This window comes from Lucilia sericata, unplaced genomic scaffold (assembly GCF_015586225.1).
Source record: "Lucilia sericata isolate MDLA Ls3-8-SP2 unplaced genomic scaffold, ASM1558622v1 Contig000226F_arrow, whole genome shotgun sequence".
Taxonomy (NCBI): Eukaryota; Metazoa; Arthropoda; class Insecta; order Diptera; family Calliphoridae; genus Lucilia; species Lucilia sericata.
Window position 1 is genome coordinate 306,342 of NW_023994253.1, and position 20,648 is coordinate 326,989.

Sequence of the window (20,648 nt, forward strand, 5' to 3'; positions counted from 1 at the left end):
CTATAGACTAGACTATAGACTAGACTATAGACTAGACAATAGACTAGACTGTAGACTAGACTATAGACTAGACTATAGACTAGACTAGTCTATAGTCTAGACTCTAGTCTAGAATATAGACTAGACTATAGACTAGACTATAGACTAGACTATAGACTAGACTATAGACTAGACTATAGACTAGACTATAGACTAGACTATAGACTAGACTATAGACTAGACTATAGACTAGACTATAGACTAGACTATAGACTAGACAATAGACTAGACTGTAGACTAGACTATAGACTAGACTATAGACTAGACTAGTCTATAGTCTAGACTATAGTCTAGAATATAGACTAGACTATAGACTAGACTAGTCTATAGTCTAGACTATAGTCTAGAATATAGACTAGACTATAGACTAGACTATAGACTAGTTTAGTCTAGTCTAGACTATAGACTAGACTATAGACTAGACTATACTAGATTATAGATTAGACTATTGACTAGACTATAGATTAGACTATAGATTAGACTATAGACTAGACTATAGACTAGACTATAGACTAGACTATAGACTAGACTATAGACTAGACTATAGACTACACTATAGACTACACTATAGACTAGACTATAGACTAGACTATAGACTAGACTATAGACTAGACTATAGACTACACTATAGACTAGACTATAGACTAGACTATAGACTAGACTATAGACTAGACTATAGACTAGACTATAGACTACACTATAGACTAGACTATAGACTAGACTATAGACTAGACTATAGACTAGACTATAGACTAGACTATAGACTAGACTATAGACTAGACTATAGACTAGACTATAGACTAGACTATAGACTAGACTATAGACTAGACTATAGACTAGACTATAGACTAGACTATAGACTAGACTATAGACTAGACTATAGACTAGACTATACTAGACTATAGACTAGACTAGACTAGACTATAGACTAGACTATAGACTAGACTATAGACTAGACTATAGACTAGACTATAGACTAGACTATAGACTAGACTATAGACTAGACTATAGACTAGACTATAGACTAGACTATAGACTAGACTATAGACTAGACTATAGACTAGACTATAGACTAGACTATAGACTAGACTATAGACTAGACTATAGACTAGACTATAGACTAGACTATAGACTAGACTATAGACTAGACTATAGACTAGACTATAGACTTAGACTATAGACTAGACTATAGACTAGACTATAGACTAGACTATAGACTAGACTATAGACTAGACTATAGACTAGACTATAGACTAGACTATAGACTAGACTATAGACTAGACTATAGACTAGACTATAGACTAGACTATAGACTAGACTTAGACTAGACTATACTAGACTATAGACTAGACTATAGACTAGACTATAGACTAGACTATAGACTAGACTATAGACTAGACTAAAGACTAGACTATCGATTAGACTATAGACTAGACTATAGACTACACTATAGACTACACTATAGACTACACTATAGACTACACTATAGACTACACTATAGACTAGACTATAGACTAGACTATAGACTAGACTATAGACTAGACTATAGACTAGACTATAGACTAGACTATAGACTAGACAATAGACTAGACTGTAGACTAGACTATAGACTAGACTATAGACTAGACTATAGACTAGACTATAGACTAGACTAGTCTATAGTCTAGACTATAGTCTAGAATATAGACTAGACTATAGACTAGACTATAGACTAGACTATAGACTAGACTATAGACTAGACTATAGACTAGACTATAGACTAGACTAGACTAGACTATAGACTAGACTATAGACTAGACTATGGACTAGACTATAGACTAGACTATAGACTATAGACTAGACTATAGACTAGACTATAGACTAGACTATAGACTAGACTATAGACTAGACTATAGACTAGACTATAGACTAGACTATAGACTAGACTATAGACTAGACTATAGACTAGACTATAGACTAGACTATAGACTAGACTATAGACTAGACTATAGACTAGACTATAGACTAGACTATAGACTAGCCTAAAGACTAGACTATCGATTAGACTATCGGCTAGACTATAGACTAGACTATATACTACTAGTCTATAAACAAGACTAATGCCAAGACCTACAGAATTTTCGCTAGACTATAAACTACACTAAAGACTTTACATTAATTTGTTTACTGAATAAACATACGGACATTATTAAATCGAATCCGCTTTCTACAAATTTCAAAACTACATTTTTCATTAACTACTTCCACTTTTTGAATTCAATTTTTTCCAAATAAAACTTTTTTGCACTTAATTTTTCAAAAATTGTGTTTAATTTTGCTAATAAAAAGCTCGCAAGAATACTTCACATTACTATACACTTCAGAATTTATTGCATACTTACGTAATACAATTACGAAACTATTTTTGTAGCATACTTTTAGGCAAATTATTAAAACGTTTTACATTAAAAATGTTAAAACTTTGCAATAAGAAAAATCTTTGGCATAAATTTACAATATTTTATTAAAATATGTTGAAAAATAAATTTTTATTAAAATAATGCAATAACATTTAATAAAGAAATTTTACAAATCTTAAGCTTAAAGTATTAGTGTCATCAAGATTTTCGTTTCTTTTGGAAATCTGTTTTGCTTTTGGCCTAAAAAACTTTTTGAGAGATTATTTAAGAGAAGGGGAGAGAAAAAACTAATTTAATTTATGTGGTAATTAATACAAGCCTTTGGGCCAAAAGCAAACAGTTTTATAAGTTCCCATTTAAACCAATAGCTTGGCTGGTTGGTTAGTTGTCATAGCACTTGTTGGGCCAGAAATGTAAGTACATCCTCTTAAGCCATAACTATGACTAGGATGATGATAACAATGAAGTTGGTGACTATCACAAAAAAACTGTGCATCACAATATGAAAATGTTCATGAAAATGCTGATTGCTTAGATTACTTGCGGACTTTTGTGACCATCGATGCATTGAAAGGAAACTTTTGGTTTGTTTCAGGGTTGCATGGCTGGCTGGCTAGTTGCTGGCTTGTCTAACTTGTGTTACTGCAAAGGCTAACAGCAACAAAATTTCTTTGTATTAAAGTGGTAGGGCTAAGAAATCTGAGCTACAAATAGTACTTGAACTAAATATTCTTGAAACAAAAGTAAAACAACTTCTCATCCTTGTGTAAGACTAAATTTTATAAAATTTTGTCTGTTGGAAAGATATTTTATTTGATTTTGGATTTTTAAGGTTTTTTATTTTTTGAACAAAACTTAACAAAAAAAAAACTCTCAGGATGTTTTTACAAACCAAAAGTTGAGTCAGTGTTGGTGCATTTCCTCTATTGCAACAATAACTATACTCTAACATACAAGATACATACTTACATACATTACCTCCCTTAGGAATTGAGCTTGAACTTTAGTGTAGAGTCTTTGTGTCCTAACAGTAGTAGAATTTCTAACAAAAAACCAGGAGAGTTTATAAAACAATCATAGAACTACAATAAAAGATTCATACAACAGATCCTTTATACATACAGACTTACATGCATAATGAGTATGTGTGTATGTACTACAGGAACTCTTGTATAACAGGAATGTAAAGGGAATAAAAATTTTGCTCGATGCTACAAAATTTATTTGATGGAAACTAGAGAAAAAAAAACGAACTGTATACATTATAAAAATAACAACAAAACTAAAAATATACTTTGTTATCATCCTTAATGTATGCCAGGAATTGTATAGTATACAACTAGCCTTATAGTATGCTTTAAATAAAAATTGTTTTAAGTTTTTTTTTCTATTTTTTTTCTGCAACAATTGTTTAGTAGTTCCTGTTTCATTCCGGCCGGCAACTAAACATAAATTTCTTGTTTTTGGGAGGAGGTGGCAATAGTACTGGTAGAGTTTTGTTATATTAAAATAAAATTGTAGTTTTTAGTCTTATGTTTAAGGGAAAAAAACTTGCATATTTTAAGGCTTTTATTTCTCTTTTTTTTTTGGTCACAAACTAAAGTTTTTTATAGTTATAGCTTAAAATTGCTAGTAAATGCAGTTATGTAGTTAATTTAATAAACTAGAGGGTATCTTAAAAATATTTAAAAGAAAAAAAAATGAGTTCATAAATAATTTACTATTAAGGACAATTTAAAATTCAAACTAAAAAAAGGACATTTTTTATATATTTTAAACGTGACTTTTTTTTAAATGGTAGCAATGTCCTTAAAATGTTCATTAAATAAGTTAAACTTCTTAAAAAGGATAATCAAATTATTATTAAATAGCTCGAATTGAAAATTACATACTTCATACTGTTTTTTGTTAAAAATGTTAAAGAAATTTCGATATAGATTAAAAAAGTGTGCATATTTCCAAACTACAGACAACTGCCAATAATTGTGACTAAAATAATTATTAAAAGTTTGATTTTTTATAAAGATTTGAATCACTCCAAAATGACCCTAAAAATTTTAAAGAAATACAAAATTTAAAAATTTTAGACAAATTTTTAGTTTTCATTTAAAATTTATTTAAAATTTTTATGTCACTAAGTAGCCCCCTAAATAGGCTTTTGAACAGTAACACAATTTTTTCAAAATATTTAAAATTTAGTTACTATAATTAGTAAACTAAATGGAAAATTTTGTAAAATCCGAAAAAAATCGTTAAAATTTGTATTTTTATATACAAAAGCAAATATTTATTTCATTATTTTTATGAAATTTAAGTTGTAACATTATTTAACTAACATAATTTTATTCTTAAAAGAATTTAGAAAAAATAAAATTTTTTTCAAAATCTGAAATTTTTACACAAAATTTTAGTTTTTTGTTTAAAGTGTTAAACAAATTTTGGAATATATAAAAAAAGTGAGTAGATTTGAAAACTAGAGACAACCGCCAACAATTGTATATCAAACAAATGGCAAAAGACCGTTTCCTTAAAAAACTTTGAGAGCAATCAAAAAGACACTTTAATTTCTTTCCAAACTTCAAAATGTTATTTTTTAAAATTTTTTTGTAATTGATGAAAAAATGGCAAAAGACCGTTTCCTTAAAAAACTTTGAGAGCAATCAAAAAGACACTTTAATTTCTTTCCAAACTTCAAAATGTTATTTTTTAAAATTTTTTTTGTAATTGATGAAAAATTAATTTAAATTATTTATAAGAATAAAATGCCCACTTAATAGGTAATATAACATTACCAACAGTTTGGAAAATTAATCGAGCTTTAAGGCCAAAAACAAGGACAAAGTTGAAAAATTTGACAAATTGCGTAAAAAAAAACTTAAAAATTTAACTTTTTTACACAAAAATTAAAGAATTTTTAATGGCTTTAGTTAATTTTTTCTTGTAATAGTCTAAAATAACCCAATTTTGGAAATTATAGAAAATTATGAAAAAAAAAAAAATCAAAATTAAAAATTTTAACAAAATTTCAGTTTTTTGTTCAAAGTGTTAAAGAAATTTTGGAATATATTAAAAAAGTTAGTAGTTTTGCAAACTAGAGACAACTGCCAACAATTTAGCTTAAAATAATTTACAAAAATTGTTTTCGATGTGAAAATTTTGGGCCTCCCAAAATGACCTTTAAAATTTTGAGAAAATGTATGACTTCAATATTTAGTAAATTTTTTAAAGTTTTTATATAAAATTATTTAAAATAGTTTATGTTATTAAAGAGACCACTAAATAAACAATTAGAAAATACTTAAATTTTGTCAGATTTTTAAAGTAAGGATACTATATATAAGGAACAAAACTGAAAATTTTGGAAAATCAGAGAAAAATCTAGCAAAATTGACATTTTTACGTAAAAGCTAAACAATTTTCACCGTTTTAGTTAAATTTTGATTAAGATATAATTAAGAAACAATATTTCATGGAGTTTTTATAAAAAAATATTGGAGTTGGTAAATTTAAAAAAAAAAATTAAAACCCTCTTAATCTATACTTGAATATTTGTGCAATTGCAGCCATTTGTTTACTAAAATAATCATAATAATGTTTTAAAATTTTAATTAAACTTAAATCAGCTTAAGTATTCTATATTTGCCCACATTTTAACGCACTAAACCTACAAGTAATGTAAACAATTAAGAATTTTATTTAACATGATTTTTATATTTTTAAAACTACACTTGCCCGGAAATGTAATGCATTACTGGCTGCAATTATTGTTATTTGTTATTATTACAAAAAAAGTTTTTAATTATAATAAAAGCCAACAATATAAAAATATACTTACTACATTACTTTAGTTATTTATGTATGCATTAAAAGCAAATGATGTCAGTTGCATACATTTGGGCGCTGGAAAAAAAGGATGTAAAATTGTGCATTATTTTAGCTGTTAAACTTGTATAAGAAAAAAAAAATAGCAGTAGTAGGCATTGTATAAATGCAGTAAAAATAGATAATGCTACACTTAAGGTTATATAAACAATTTTATACATTTAACTAAAATTGAAAAGAAATAAAAATTTTAAGGCTATGCTAAAAGATATGTTAATATTTAAGTTTAATTACTCGAATTTTATAAAAACTATTAATATTTAAATGTCTTTCTATCTTACAGAATTGTCGCAATGTCACCGAAACACATACACCCTGTCTAGCACATGAATACCAGTGCAAGGATCGTATAACCTGTTTACATCCCAGCTGGTTATGTGATGGTGAATGTGATTGTCCCGGTTGTGATGATGAAGTAGATCAAAATTGTAAAAATAACACTTGTCGCCCGGATCAATTTCAATGTGCTGATCGTTCTTGTATTGCGGGGCATCTTATTTGCAATGGTGAATCTGATTGTACCGATAAAAGTGATGAACTTAATTGTGGTAAGTTTGAGAGAAAATTCGTTATTATTATTTTCATATATTATAAAGATATTGAAAATTTTCAGGCATACGTAAAGAAACTGTATGTAATAATACCACACAATTTGATTGCGGTGGCGGTCAATGTATATCTCTTGCCAAAGTATGTGACAAACATAAAGACTGTCCGGATGGTGAAGATGAGCCAGCCAATAAATGTGATATAAATGAGTGTTCCACAAATAATGGTGGCTGTATGCATAAGTGTATTGATCAGCCTATAGGTTTTAAATGTGAATGTGAAACCGGGTAAGTGAGACTCAAAGTCAAAAAATTTTATTAAAAACTTTAAATATTTAACAAAACTTTTTATTTAAGCAAAAATTTGGAAATTTTCCAAAAAAAAAAAAAAATTGACATTTTCTAACAAAATTTTAGTTTTTTGTAAAATTTATTCAAAAATTTTCAAAAGATTTTTATAAGTTTTATATATTTTAAAACTAGACATAACTGCCAATAATACTAAAACAAAATATTCAATAAAATCGTTTTCTAATAGCAAATTTGAGACTACTCCAAAAGCTTCTTAAAATTTTTAAGAAATGTGCGATAAGCTAATTTTTTACAATATTTTTTATTTTTTAAAGAAAAATATCTAAATGTATATTGCAATAATAAACCTTAGTTAAGCAGCTTTTTAATAACACCAAGACTTTTAAAAAAAATTAGATTATTTTAGTAGTTTTTTAGACTCTAAGTAGAAAATTCAAAAAATTTACGCTCAAAAACTGCAAAATTGAAATTTGTTTTAACTATTTTTTTATTAAAATGTTATCAAATTATTTGTATTAAACTTTGAAGTAAGTTTAAAGCATATTTTGAAAGAAAATGTTTATAGAAATTTTGAAATTAAATCACCTTAAAACTTTTTTATGAAAAAACTGTTTTTTAATTAAAATTTTGCTAAATTTATGTTAAAAATTTTAAAATTTTTATGATTTTCCATAAATTTATTTAACTATAACACTTTTTATAACAAAAAATTACAAAATACTATGTAATTTTTTTTAAAATTTAAAAAATAGAAAAAATATTTTTCACCAAATTTTTCACAAAATTTTAGTTTTTCGTAAATTTTGTTAAAAATATTTTAAAAAAATTATATAAATTATATATCATTCAAAACTAGAGACAACCGCCAACAAATTTAAAACAAAATATATAATAAATCCTGTTTAAATTAACTATTTTGGACCTGTTCAAAATACCTCTTTAAATTTTTTGAAAAGGTGCGAAATTTATATTTTTCATAAAATTTTTTATTTTTGAAAGCAAATATTTTAAAATTGCAAATGCCTTAAAAAGCTTATAAATCTAGCTTTTTAATGGTGTAATTATATTAAGAAAATATTTAATTTTAATAGAGTTTTTAGAGGCTCAAAATGGAAAATTATAAAAAATTTTCCAAAAAATTTTAAAAATTCAAAAGTTTTAAATATGATTTTAAAAAATATATAAGAAAATGTTAGCAATTAGCAATTTATGTCCATTTGAAACAGTTTCAGTGAAAAAATTCTATAATTTTTTGATGTTATGTCAAATATGGTGAAAATTGCAATTAAAATTATAAGAAATTACTTTTTATCCTATCTGCATTTATTTTTGTTTAATTTTTCCATTACAACATACTATTGCTCTTTTTAATTCCCCCCTCAGTCATGTTTTAATTTCAATATTTAAATATTTACAATATTGTATAATTAATATTTGTAATTTTCTTTTTTCCACTTCTTTTTTTTTTTTGTACAGTTATAAGTTAATTAATAATAAATCCTGTGTGGATATTGATGAATGTGCCGAAAATCCAGGAGCATGTTCACAAATTTGTATTAATGAAATTGGTGGCTATAAATGTGAATGCATGGATGGCTATATGCGTGATCCACGCAATCATACACGCTGTAAGGCAACAGAAGGACATGCATCCCTGCTACTGGCACGTCGTCATGATATACGTAAAATAGCTTTGGATCATATGGAAATGACATCGATTGTTAATAATACAAAATCAGCGACTGCTTTAGATTTTGTTTTTCGCACCGGCATGATATTCTGGAGTGATGTGACCACACAAAGCATATACAAGTAAGTAGGGTTAAGGTTTAGGTTGTTTGTTAATCCACCCTGGCCCCAGTTATTTCAAATTTCATGAATATATTAGTAGATATGACAGGTTTAATGGTGGGAGTTTTGTTTTGAAATACATATATAATGGTACTTCTTTAATGATTTTAGAAAAGGGTTGAATCTAGTAGCTGTCTACTTCCTGTATTTGAATTTTGCTTAACATGTCAAAGAGTTTGAGGACAAAATTCATTGTATTCGAAAAAGGAAATGTTTATGTATGATTTTTAAAGACAGCTTTATTATTGCTCCATTGTTCTATTTATATACAATTCCATATGAGTTTCAAGGTATTCTTTTGGAGGAAATATAGAATAATTAGAAAGGCTTCTTTCTAATGTAAAAATTAATGAAAAACGCTAGGAGGTCTGTATTATTTTTAAAAAAGGTAAAATTTTAATTGAAATTTTCTAAGAAGCCACCATTATCTCAAACATTTTTTTGAGATAATATTAAAGCTAGGGTATGAGTTTTTTTTTTAGGATTAATGTTATTTATAAAACATCTAAATTAATTAATTTTGATTTTATATACCCAAAAGTTTCTTAGAATATTATAATTTAACATATTTACTTTGTGTTATTCAATAACAAAAATATGTATTTCAAAGAAATTTAGTAAAAAATGTTAAAGAGATTTTTTTATAAAAAATTTCATTTATTTATTAAATAACATAAAAACATATACATATCTATAACATATTTTAAAACATATCTTTTTGGTTTTGTTTTATTATGTTAATTTTTGTAGAATATAAAAAAATTATGCAAATTTTTTTCACAAAATTTTAGTATTTTCATGATAACATGTAATTATTATTCAAATATTTAAAAATATTTTATTTTACATAAAACTACTTGCAACTGCCAATAATACTAAAACTGAAAAGTAATTAAATAAATATTTATGTATTAGTATGAGAACCTTCAAAGTAACCCTAAAAATTTCAGAAAAAATTGCACTAAATTTAAATTTTTACAAAATTTTGTGAAATAAAATAATACAATACTTTTTAAGTTTAATTTATGTAAAACTACATTTATTGAGCTTTATATTGTATAATTTTTTAAAATCTGTTTACATTTTACCACAATTTAAAAACCTCAAACAAAAAAATGTGTTGAAATTTTTAAAAATATTTTAAAAATTAAAATATTTGTAAAGCTATTGAAAAAAATGTATTGAAATAAGCTTTAGAAACATTATATCACATCTAGAATTCAGATTTCAGCATTTTTTGGCTTTTGCAGGCATGGGATTTAAAATTTTTATATATTCTTTTTTAAGTAAAAATTTGCCTTATTTTCTCATAAAAATTTTAGTTTTTTCATTATATTTCTTAAAAAACTTTAAAAAGTTTGAAAAGATTTGTTATTTTATAAAACTAGAGATAACTGCCAACAACAGCAAAAACAATAAATAACCAAAATCGTTTTTTAAGTTTTCAAATTAAACGGCTGAAAATGACTCCAAAAATTTTGAAATTTTGAAGTAAATTCCATTTATGATAAAAATTTCCTAAATAAATTAACCATTTATATCTATATTTATAATAATTTAAAAGCAAAGAAATTAGGCTTTACAAAGATGCCAGATTTTTATTAATCTAGCCATATTTAACACTATTTTAAATAGCTAAAACATGAAAAATGTGACAAAATTTCTGAAAAATGTGCAAAATTGAAAATTTTTGAATGCATTAAAATTGATTTAGATTAAAAATACTTAAAATTAGGTTAACAGTTCTAAAAATAGAATTTCGAAAAAAAATTTTCACTTACAGGGTAGGGATTTCCTTATTTTTTATAAAAATCTTAAATTTTTTTGAAATATATTTTTTGGATTTTTTTAGGTTTTTTAATTAAAATAGCTAAAATGAGCTTAAAAACATTTTCCAGAACAATATTGACTCCGTTGCAATAGAATTATATTTTTTACAAAAATAAATTTTTGCTTAATTTTCCCAAAAAATTTAAAATTTTTAAAATTTCTTTTAGAAAATATTCAAATATTTGTAAAAATTTTATGGATTTTAAAACTAGAAATAACTGCCAACAGTAACAGAAACAAATAATAACTAAAATTCTTCTTTAAATTTTAAAATTAGTTTTCTCAAAATGATGCCATAAATTTTGAAAATCGTATAAAATTTTAAATTATTAAGAAATTTTATGTGATAGAAAATAAGCTAATAATGTTTTATACATTTTTTAGAAAGTTTACATAACAAGCTTTACATTGACAAAAGAAATTTTTAAATTTGTTACTCCTTTAATATATTTCAAAAGCCTTAAATTTAAAAATTTTAAAAAATTTTCGGAATTTATAACAAACTTGAAATTTTACCAAAAATTTTTTAACAAAAATCTTTAAAAACTGTTTAAAATGTTAAATAATTACTTTAATAAGAATTAGATAACTAATTTAAAATATAAAAGCTTAAAGCTTTAACTACAGGGATGGAAATTGGACATGATTGCAAATATTTTGTAGTTTTTATATAATGTTTTGTTAATTTAAATTTAAAAGATGTTAACTTAAAACCTAATAGAGCAGAAGATAAATCATTTAGTGTTATATATAGACAAGAAATTTATTACCCGGGCTGGGAGTGACAAACTACATTTTTTATGAAATCATTTTAAATTGTTATTTTTCTGCTGAATAACATTTTAAATTAATTTAAAAGATAAATTCACATTATAAAATGAAGAAGAAAAAAAACCGTTGGTAAACTCATTGTTCACTTTATTGTTTCCTGTTCTTTTTTCTGTTTCCATTTTGTATTTATTATACTTTTCCCACATAGAGCACCCATTGATGAGGGCAACGATAAAACAATTGTACTGAAAGAGCATACAGTAACCTCAGATGGTTTGGCTGTCGATTGGATTTACAATCATATATACTTTACGGATACCCACAGATGTACCATTGAATTGACAAACTTTGACGGCAATATGGGTAAAGTGCTCATAGAAGATGAATTGGATATACCACGTTCAATAGCATTGGATCCCATTGAAGGGTAAGTGAATATGAATAGAGTACAATAAGAGATAGAAGACCAAAAAAAAAACTAAATAAGTGACAGCAACCACATAAACATACGATAGCAGACAAACAACACTTAATATTGTTGCAAAAAAAATGTTGCTACCACAAGCAACAACAAAAACAGAATATCCCTTGATTGACACTTGACATGATGCTGCTGATGATAAAACAATAACAAAAAATGGCAACAAATATAAAGAGGAGCATATGACATGACCTCCTTCAGACTTAAGTTTTATCAAATAACAACAACAACAACAAAAAACAGGACTTACAACAAAACACGCCATTGTAATAAAAACCCAATATGGCTTTATATGTACTATTCACATTTTAACCATGTCATGATGTTAAAAAAACCAAAACAAAAAAACAAGAGCACCAATACAAATAAACACTTTTGGCATTTCAAAACTGATTACCAACACACACACACAGAAAGAGAACACTACATGAAATTTATTTTTGTTAAGGACATGATATCACCTCCTTTACAAAATATTTTATTTTCATACATTTTATCTCTCTATATATCCTTTTTTTCATTTCTACTTTCATCTCTCTCCTTTAGCTGGATGTATTGGTCCGATTGGGGTGCTTCGCCTCGTATCGAACGTGCTGGCATGGATGGTTCACATCGTACCACAATTATCAACTATGATGTCAAGTGGCCAAATGGTATTACATTGGATTTGGTACGCAAACGTATCTATTGGGTTGATGGTAAATTAAACATCATATCATCTGCAAATTATGATGGTTCACAGCGACGTCAGATTTTATATTCAACGGAATATTTACGTCATCCCTTCTCTATTACGACATTTGAAGATTATATTTACTGGACAGATTGGGATAAACAGACCGTTTTCAAGGCGAATAAATTCAATGGAGAAGGTGTTGAACCCATAACAGCTGTACATATGGTAAGTTTGGAATTTTGTTTGTGTATTTTTCGTGTTTCTTTTCTTTAATTTACGCTTAAATAAAAATTATATAGAGGTTTGAGTAGATTTCATTTTAATTTTTAACCCTTTTCATACGTTTATGAAAGAATTATGAGAAATTTTAAATTGATAACTTTTTTTTGTAAATTTTTTTCAAAATCTTTTTTTAGAAAATGTATAAAGAAATATGGCCTCCGGTAGGTTAGTGTTCTAATCTGATAGATCACTGGTGCACAGGCCCAATAGAGGCCTATGCATTTCTTCGGATTTGATGTATATACATCCTCCTTTCAAACTAAATAACTATAAAAAAAATGTAAATGCAAAAACTAATTGCCAAAAACTGAAAAAAAATCTCAAGGATTTTTGTTTTTCACATTTTATATTAAAGAATTTTGCAAAATTTAAAATCAGTAAAAATTTTCTAAAGTTAGATGTAACTGCCAATAACACTTAATAAACTTTGTATCCAGTAAGTGAAAGGAAGCATTTAAAATTAACAAGGCAAAAATATCTTGAAAGCTTTTAATAAAATCCAAATTTTTTCCTTAAAAATGTTAGTTTTTTAAATTTTTTGTTAAATTTTTTTTGAAAAATTCAAAAACTATAAAATGATTCTAAAACTACTCGTAACTGCCAATCTAAATAAATACAAATGTAAACCAATATGTAAAAGGAAGTATTAAAAACAGGTCAGACAAAAAGACCTTCAATTTTTTCACAATCTTTTTTCCTACAAAATTTTTTCAAAAAGTTTTAGTTTATCAAAATTTTTGTTAAACAATTTTAAAAAAATTCAAAAACTTTTTAAGATTTCTAACACTACTCGTAACTGCCAATCACAATGAATCAAATTTTAAACCAATATGTTAAACGAAGTATTAAAAAGGGGCCAGGCAAAAAGACCTTATAATTTGGTTCCTCATTTTGTTCCTCCAAAATTTTCTCAAAAAATTTAGTTTTTCAAAAATTTTTAAAATTTATTTTGTAAAATTTAAAATTTATAAAAATTTTCTAAAACTACTCATAACTGCCAATCACAGTAAATCAAATTGTTAACCAATATGTAAAAGAGAGTATTAAAAAATGCGCCAGGCAAAAAGACCTAAATTTTTTTTTCCTTCAAAATTTTCTCAAAAATTTTAGTTTTTCAAAATTTTTATTAAACAATTTTTGAAAAATTTAAAAACTATAAAAAGTTGCTAAAACTACTTATAACTGCAAATCAAATTAAATACAATTTTAGAGCAATATATAAAAGGAAGCATTTAAAAAAGACCAGGTAAAAATATTTCAAAAATATTTTTTCCTTCAAAATTTTCTCAAAAAATTTGGATTTTTTAAATTTTTGTTAAACAATTTTTAGAAAATTTTAAATTAGTAAAAAGTTTCTAAAACTACTTATAACTGCCAATCACATTAAATAAAATTTTAATCCAATATGTTAATAGAAGTATTAAAAACTGAACCGACAAAAATACCTTAAAATTTTTCTAAAACTGAAGTTCATTTAAATTAAATAAAATTTTATTTAAATAAAATCATAATTCTACAAAGATGTATATATCATTTTAAAGCTATTAATATCAGCTTTCAACTGAGGCATAAATTTCTTAAATCTATTACATTTTCCTTATAGTAATACAGGCTTAAAAGTGAAAAATCAGTAACACTAGCTTGAAAATTTACAAAATTTAAAATTTTTTATGAAACATTTAATAAATTTTTAAAAAAAGCTTTTGAAAAAAGCTTTTCAATACCTCACATATATAAACAAAGTCATATTTTTTAGTTAAGAAACAATTTAAAATTCTGAGTCAGAGAAAAAAAGTTTTTTTTTTTTTTGAAAATTTTAAGTTTTCTAGGAAATTTTATCACACTAGACTCCTTTAAAAATAATTCAAAAGTCTTTATAGACTACCAGATTTTAAATGTTAGCCTCATAATAAAGTTCAAAATTTTGAATTAAATTGTTGTTACTTCTACTAGACTTTTATTCAACAATTTTTCTTTAAAATATATATCGCAAATAAATTTTTTTATTTCTTAATTTTTGGTGAAATTTTCATCAAAATTTTGTCATTTTTAAAATTTGGTTAAAAACATTTTCAAAGTTTGCAAAACTTTTTACATAATTTTAAACTAGAAATAACCGCCAATAATTTAGATTGAAATTATTCTAAAAATGTGTTAATTTCGTATTGCTACTAGCCTAGTCAAAATTACTCTATAAATTTCCTAAAATGGCACATAAATTAGTATTCTGAAAATTTTTAAAATAAATTGTTAAAAAAGTTTAATAAATTATACCACAATGAAAAGCTTAGATATCAAGCATTAAAATAGTATTAAATTTATTAACAAGGATAACCTACAACAAGAGCTGCAATACTTACAAACTAAAAATTAACTTAAAATTTAAAAAAAAAATGAAAAAAATTTAGCTAAAAATTTCTAAATTTTCTAGGAAAATTCTATTTAAAGAATATTGATTAAACATTTTAAAGAAATCTACCAAAATTTAATATTTTATTAAAGAAAATTGTATCCGAAATTGGGTTCGTTATTCACTTCAGTATTTTTCTTTAAAATTTTTATTTTATTTATTTTTAAAATTTTATCATTTTAATTTACTCTCATCTGTTTACATGGTAGTTACTTTCATATAAAAAAGGCTTTTAATATCTGAAACATTTTTACTATAAAATAATTTCCTTCCTTTAAATAAGGTAAATCAACTTTTTTTCATTACTACCTGCAGTTACCTATAAAATATTGCACTCAGCTGCTAAGACTCTCACTCACTCAGCTTTTAAAATTTACTACTATGATTTTCTTTTTTTGATTTACCTTTTACATTAAGAAAAAAAGTAGAGAAAAAATACGTTCATTATCCTTGCGAAATTCTTGGTATTACATATATAATCCTTTTCTTTTTGAGCTCATAAGTGTGAACATTGTGGCCTCTTTGTTGGCTGTTTTTTTCGTCCTTTTACACTATATTTTATTATTTGTTTCCTTATGGTCCCATGATAAATTCAAAGTATGGCAAAGAAAAGTATAAGTGTGTGCGTATATGCGTTTAAGGATTTTCTTTTAAACCAGAGAGCACGTTTTATAGTTCACATATACAAACATATAAATCTTATAAATTATGAAAGATATTCTGTCACAACGTTGGTACGTTGTTATGTGTGAAACCTTACACACATTTTTACATGGCAAAAGGAACAACAGCAAAAACTGTAAAAGGATTTCCTTACACACACACACACTCTTATATAATATTATATAAAAATCATAAATTATGCAATAAGAACAAAACATTCGCCTTGTATTACATGTAAATGGAATATTTTGACCGCATCTGTTTGAGAAAACAAACTGGTTGTTGGCTGCTACTCTTTGGTGTTTGCCACATACAGCTGCATGTTGCATACAACACAAACACTTGCAAACATACATATGTTCTCGTTCGAGAAAGAGGCAATTTTATAGGAAGTGCAACAATAAATTTGTCTGCTATGCGGTAAAGTATGTTCATCCTTTGAGAATTCATCTTGTAAATTTTGGTACAGAGTGATGTTAAGTGCCAGGGTTGAAAAGGGGTTTTAAAAGAAAATTTTAAAATTAAATATTTTCAAGACAGTTTTATGATGGTTTATGGAGAGGGTTATGAAAAGAGGTGAAATTTATTAACAGTTTTAGGCTTGTCAGTATAAAATATATAAAGGGATCTTGCAAAAAGGGATATTGGAAAACTTTAACATATTTGGAAAGATTTTTCTAGAGCTACTTTTGCTCTCGACTAGAGCAACTTTTTCTATAAAAACTTGATTTAAACGAGAGTAACTTTTTCTTTAAAAACTTGTTCTAAACTGGAGCAACTTTTTCTTAGAAAACTTGATCTAAACTGGAGCAATTTTTTCTATAAAAACAGGATTAGGCTAAAGAAACTTTTTCTAAAAAAACTTGCTCTAAACTAGAGCAACTTTTTCTATGAAAACTTGCTCTATATTAGAGCAACTTTTTCTGTGGAAACTTGCTCAAGGCTATAGCAACATTTTCTATGAAAACTTGCTCTAAACTAGAGCAACTTTTTCTATGAAAACTTGCTCTAGTCTAGAGCAACTTTTTCTATGAAAACTTGCTCTAGTCTAGAGCAACTTTTTCTATGAAAACTTGCTCTAGTCTAGAGCAACTTTTTCTATAAAAACTTGCTCAAGGCTAGAGCAACTTTTTCTATAAAAACTTGCTCTAATCTAGAGCAACTTTTTCTATAAAAACTTGCTGTGATCTAGATCAGCTTTTTCTATGAAAACTTACTCTAGTCTAGAGCAACTTTTTCTATGAAAACTTACTCTAGTCTAGAGCAACTTTTCCTATGAAAACTTACTCTAGTCTAGAGCAACTTTTTCTATGAAAACTTACTCTAGTCTAGAGCAACTTTTTCTATGAAAACTTACTCTAGTCTAGAGCAACTTTATCTATGAAAACTTACTCTAGTCTAGAGCAACTATTTCTATGAAAACTTACTCTAGTCTAGAGCAATTTTTCTATAAAAACTTGCTCTTGGCTAGAGCATTTCTTTCTATAAAAACTTGCTCTAGACTAGAGCATTTCTTCCGATAAAAACTTGCTCCAGTCTAGAGCAACTTTTTCTATGAAAACTTACTCTAGTCTAGAGCAACTTTTTCTATGAAAACTTACTCTAGTCTAGAGCAACTTTTTCTATGAAAACTTTCTCTAGGCTAGAGCAACTTTTTCTATGAAAACTTACTCTAGTCTAGAGCAACTTTTTCTATGAAAACTTACTCTAGTCTAGAGCAACTTTTTCTATGAAAACTTACTCTAGTCTAGAGCAACTTTTTCTATGCAAACTTTCTCTAGGCTAGAGCAACTTTTTCTATGAAAACTTACTCTAGTCTAGAGCAACTTTTTCTATGAAAACTTACTCTAGACTTTCATTATTTTATATAAAAAAAATTCATTAGTTAGTTTACCTTTTATTTTATTGTCTAGGAAAATTCTTTAATAAATTCCAATAAATATTTTTTATTTTTACAGCTACAACATCCCATGGTCATACACGTCTATCATCCATATCGTCAACCGGACGGTGTCAATCATTGTCAAGCTGTCAATGGACACTGTTCACATTTATGTCTGCCAGCGCCGCGCATTAATGAACACAGTCCACGTATATCGTGTGCCTGTCCCACCGGTCTCAAATTAATGGACGACAGACTGATGTGTGTTGAAGATCGTAAGTACAAAATAATGTTTTGTTATTTTTCTTTATATTACAAAAATACAAGGATTAAAAGGAACCACCTAGAACTTTATTTTTATAAATTTTTTAATTTAATCTTTTTTTTATTTGAAAAAAAAAATATATATATTCCTTTTGTTAATCATTTTTATTTTATTTTAAAATCATCATCATGAAAATTTTGTTGTGGTGTGTTATTGTTTAAATATTTGTTTTGATACTTCGTAAACAAACTACAAAAACAGCCTTACAAAAGAAACGTTTAGGTGGACTTACGCCTGCCACAACAAAACCAAAGATGTACTTTAATTTAACTTCCTCTAAGTCGTCATCCTCTACATCCTCTTCCTCCTCGTCATCGTCGTCGAAAACAGACACACCACTGCCATTGTCTGTTAATAATCTACCTCAGCAAGAACAACAACAAAATCTAAAAGCTGGCTCTACGGGCCATTATGTTGAGCAAATGGTTCAAGACCATCATAGTAAGGGTATGATTTGTAAATGTAAATTTTTTTTAACCACAAAAACTATTACTACCACTATCACTATAGTTATCCTGCAACACGACAGTTGTTTGTCTAACATAAATTACATATTTTGGAAGCATTTTTGTAAATGCCACTAAAACAACATGTATTCACCGCCAAATGTACTCGATGTTTTTCTATAACCATTTTCCCTCAACCAAAAAATAAATCCTTCAAAAAGGACTACTTTTGTCTGTCTAACTTTTATATATATTTTGGTGTTGGTCATTTGTACGTTAATAATACATCCTTTATACCACTTCCCACTCTCACCAATCCATAGTGCACTACTCTACACTTCACTACTATCGCTACACACTAGAAATTGACACCTCTATTACACCCCAACCCAAAACCATTTACAAAATTCTAAATTTCGTGTGTCCTTGGTTTTTGTGTGTTAAACAATTTTGCCCAAAAAATATTTATTTTCTTGTCGTTTTTTTGTTCAACCTTGAATGTACATTTTACATTATAAAAAGCTTTTAACTATATACCAGACAAAAAAAAAAAAAAAAAAAAACACAAAACAATTTTAAGCCTAAAATAACATAAAAACAAATAATGCTTAAAAATTTTACAATTTATTTTGCTTAAACCAAAATGGCAAAAACAACAAATACCAAAATGGCATGATGCTGCTGTTCTACTAAAAATTTTGCCAATGACCATTTGAAAAAAACGAAAAGAATTATCTTAGGAATTAGAAAATCAAAAATAGGTTATTTAAAATTTTAATTGTAACTATTTATAATTTAAGTTAATTAAAAACGTAATTAATTGCAAACAACTAGAGCAAGTTTTTATAGGTAAGGTTGTGGTAAAGTAATGTAGGATTGTCCCTTAAAAGTCCAGCCTTGTTTAATTTTGTAAACGGTAGCTCCAGTGTAGAGCAAAGCTTTCTATAAAAACTTGTTCTAGTCCAGAGCAAAGCTTTCCATCAAAACATGCTGTAGGCTAGAGGGTAGCTTTCTATAAAAACTTTCTCTAGTCTAGAGCGAAGCTTTCTATAAAAACTTACTCTAGTCTTAAGCAAAGTTTTCTATAAAAACATGTTCTAGTCCAAAGCAAAGTTTTATAGAAAATCTTCCTCTAGTCTAGAGCAAAATTGTATAGAAAAACTTGTTCTAATCTAGAGCAAAGTTTTAAAGAAAAACTTGCTCTAGTCTAGAACAAAGTTTTATAGAAAAACTTGCTCTAGTCTAGAGCAAAGTTTTATGGAAAAACTTGCTCTAGTCTAGAGCAAAGTTTTATACAAAAACTTGCTCTAGTCTAGAGCAAAGTTTTATAGAAAAACTTGCTCTAGTCTAGAGCAAAGTTTTATAGCAAAACTTGCTCTAGTCTAGAGCAAAGTTTTATAGAAAAGCCTGCGCTAGTCTAGAGCAAAGTTTTATAGAAAAACTTGCTTGCTTTATAGAAAAACTTGCTCTAGTCTAGAGCAAAGTTTTATAGAAAAACTTGCTCTAGTCTAGAGCAAAGTTTTATAGCAAAACTTGCTCTAGTCTAGAGCAAAGTTTTATAGAAAAGCCTGCGCTAGTCTAGAGCAAAGTTTTACAGAAAAACTTGCTCTTATCTAGAGCAAAGATTTGTACAAAAAATTGCGCTAGTCTAGAGCAAAGTTTTATAGAAAAACTTGCTCTAGTGTAGAGCAAAGTTTTATAGAAAAACTAGCTCTAGTCTAGAGGAAAGTTTTATAGAAAAACTTGCTCTAGTCTAGAGGAATGCTTTATAGAAAAACTTGCTCTAGTCTAGAGGAAAGTTTTATAGAAAAACTTGCTCTAATCTAGACCAAACTTTTATAGAAAAACTTG

The 20,648-nt window shown here is 26.6% G+C and overlaps 1 protein-coding gene across 17 annotated transcripts in view; it reads left to right on the forward strand.

Moving 5' to 3' along the window:
• The window catches only part of LOC119602393 (low-density lipoprotein receptor), a 292,767-nt gene that overhangs the window by 230,948 nt on the left and 41,171 nt on the right, over window positions 1-20,648 (forward strand). For 13 of the 17 annotated variants that reach the window (XM_037953892.1, XM_037953891.1, XM_037953894.1 and 10 more), the window contains 6 exons: window positions 6,604-6,868; window positions 6,934-7,156; window positions 8,657-8,992; window positions 11,841-12,059; window positions 12,660-13,014; window positions 18,103-18,301. In XM_037953892.1, coding sequence (XP_037809820.1) covers window positions 6,604-6,868; window positions 6,934-7,156; window positions 8,657-8,992; window positions 11,841-12,059; window positions 12,660-13,014; window positions 18,103-18,301 — 1,597 coding nt within the window. Of the gene's footprint in view, window positions 1-6,603; window positions 6,869-6,933; window positions 7,157-8,656; window positions 8,993-11,840; window positions 12,060-12,659; window positions 13,015-18,102; window positions 18,302-18,552; window positions 18,799-18,861; window positions 18,951-20,648 lie in introns of those variants that run through there. The other 4 variants (XM_037953897.1, XM_037953895.1, XM_037953900.1 and 1 more) reach the window with 3 other exon arrangements.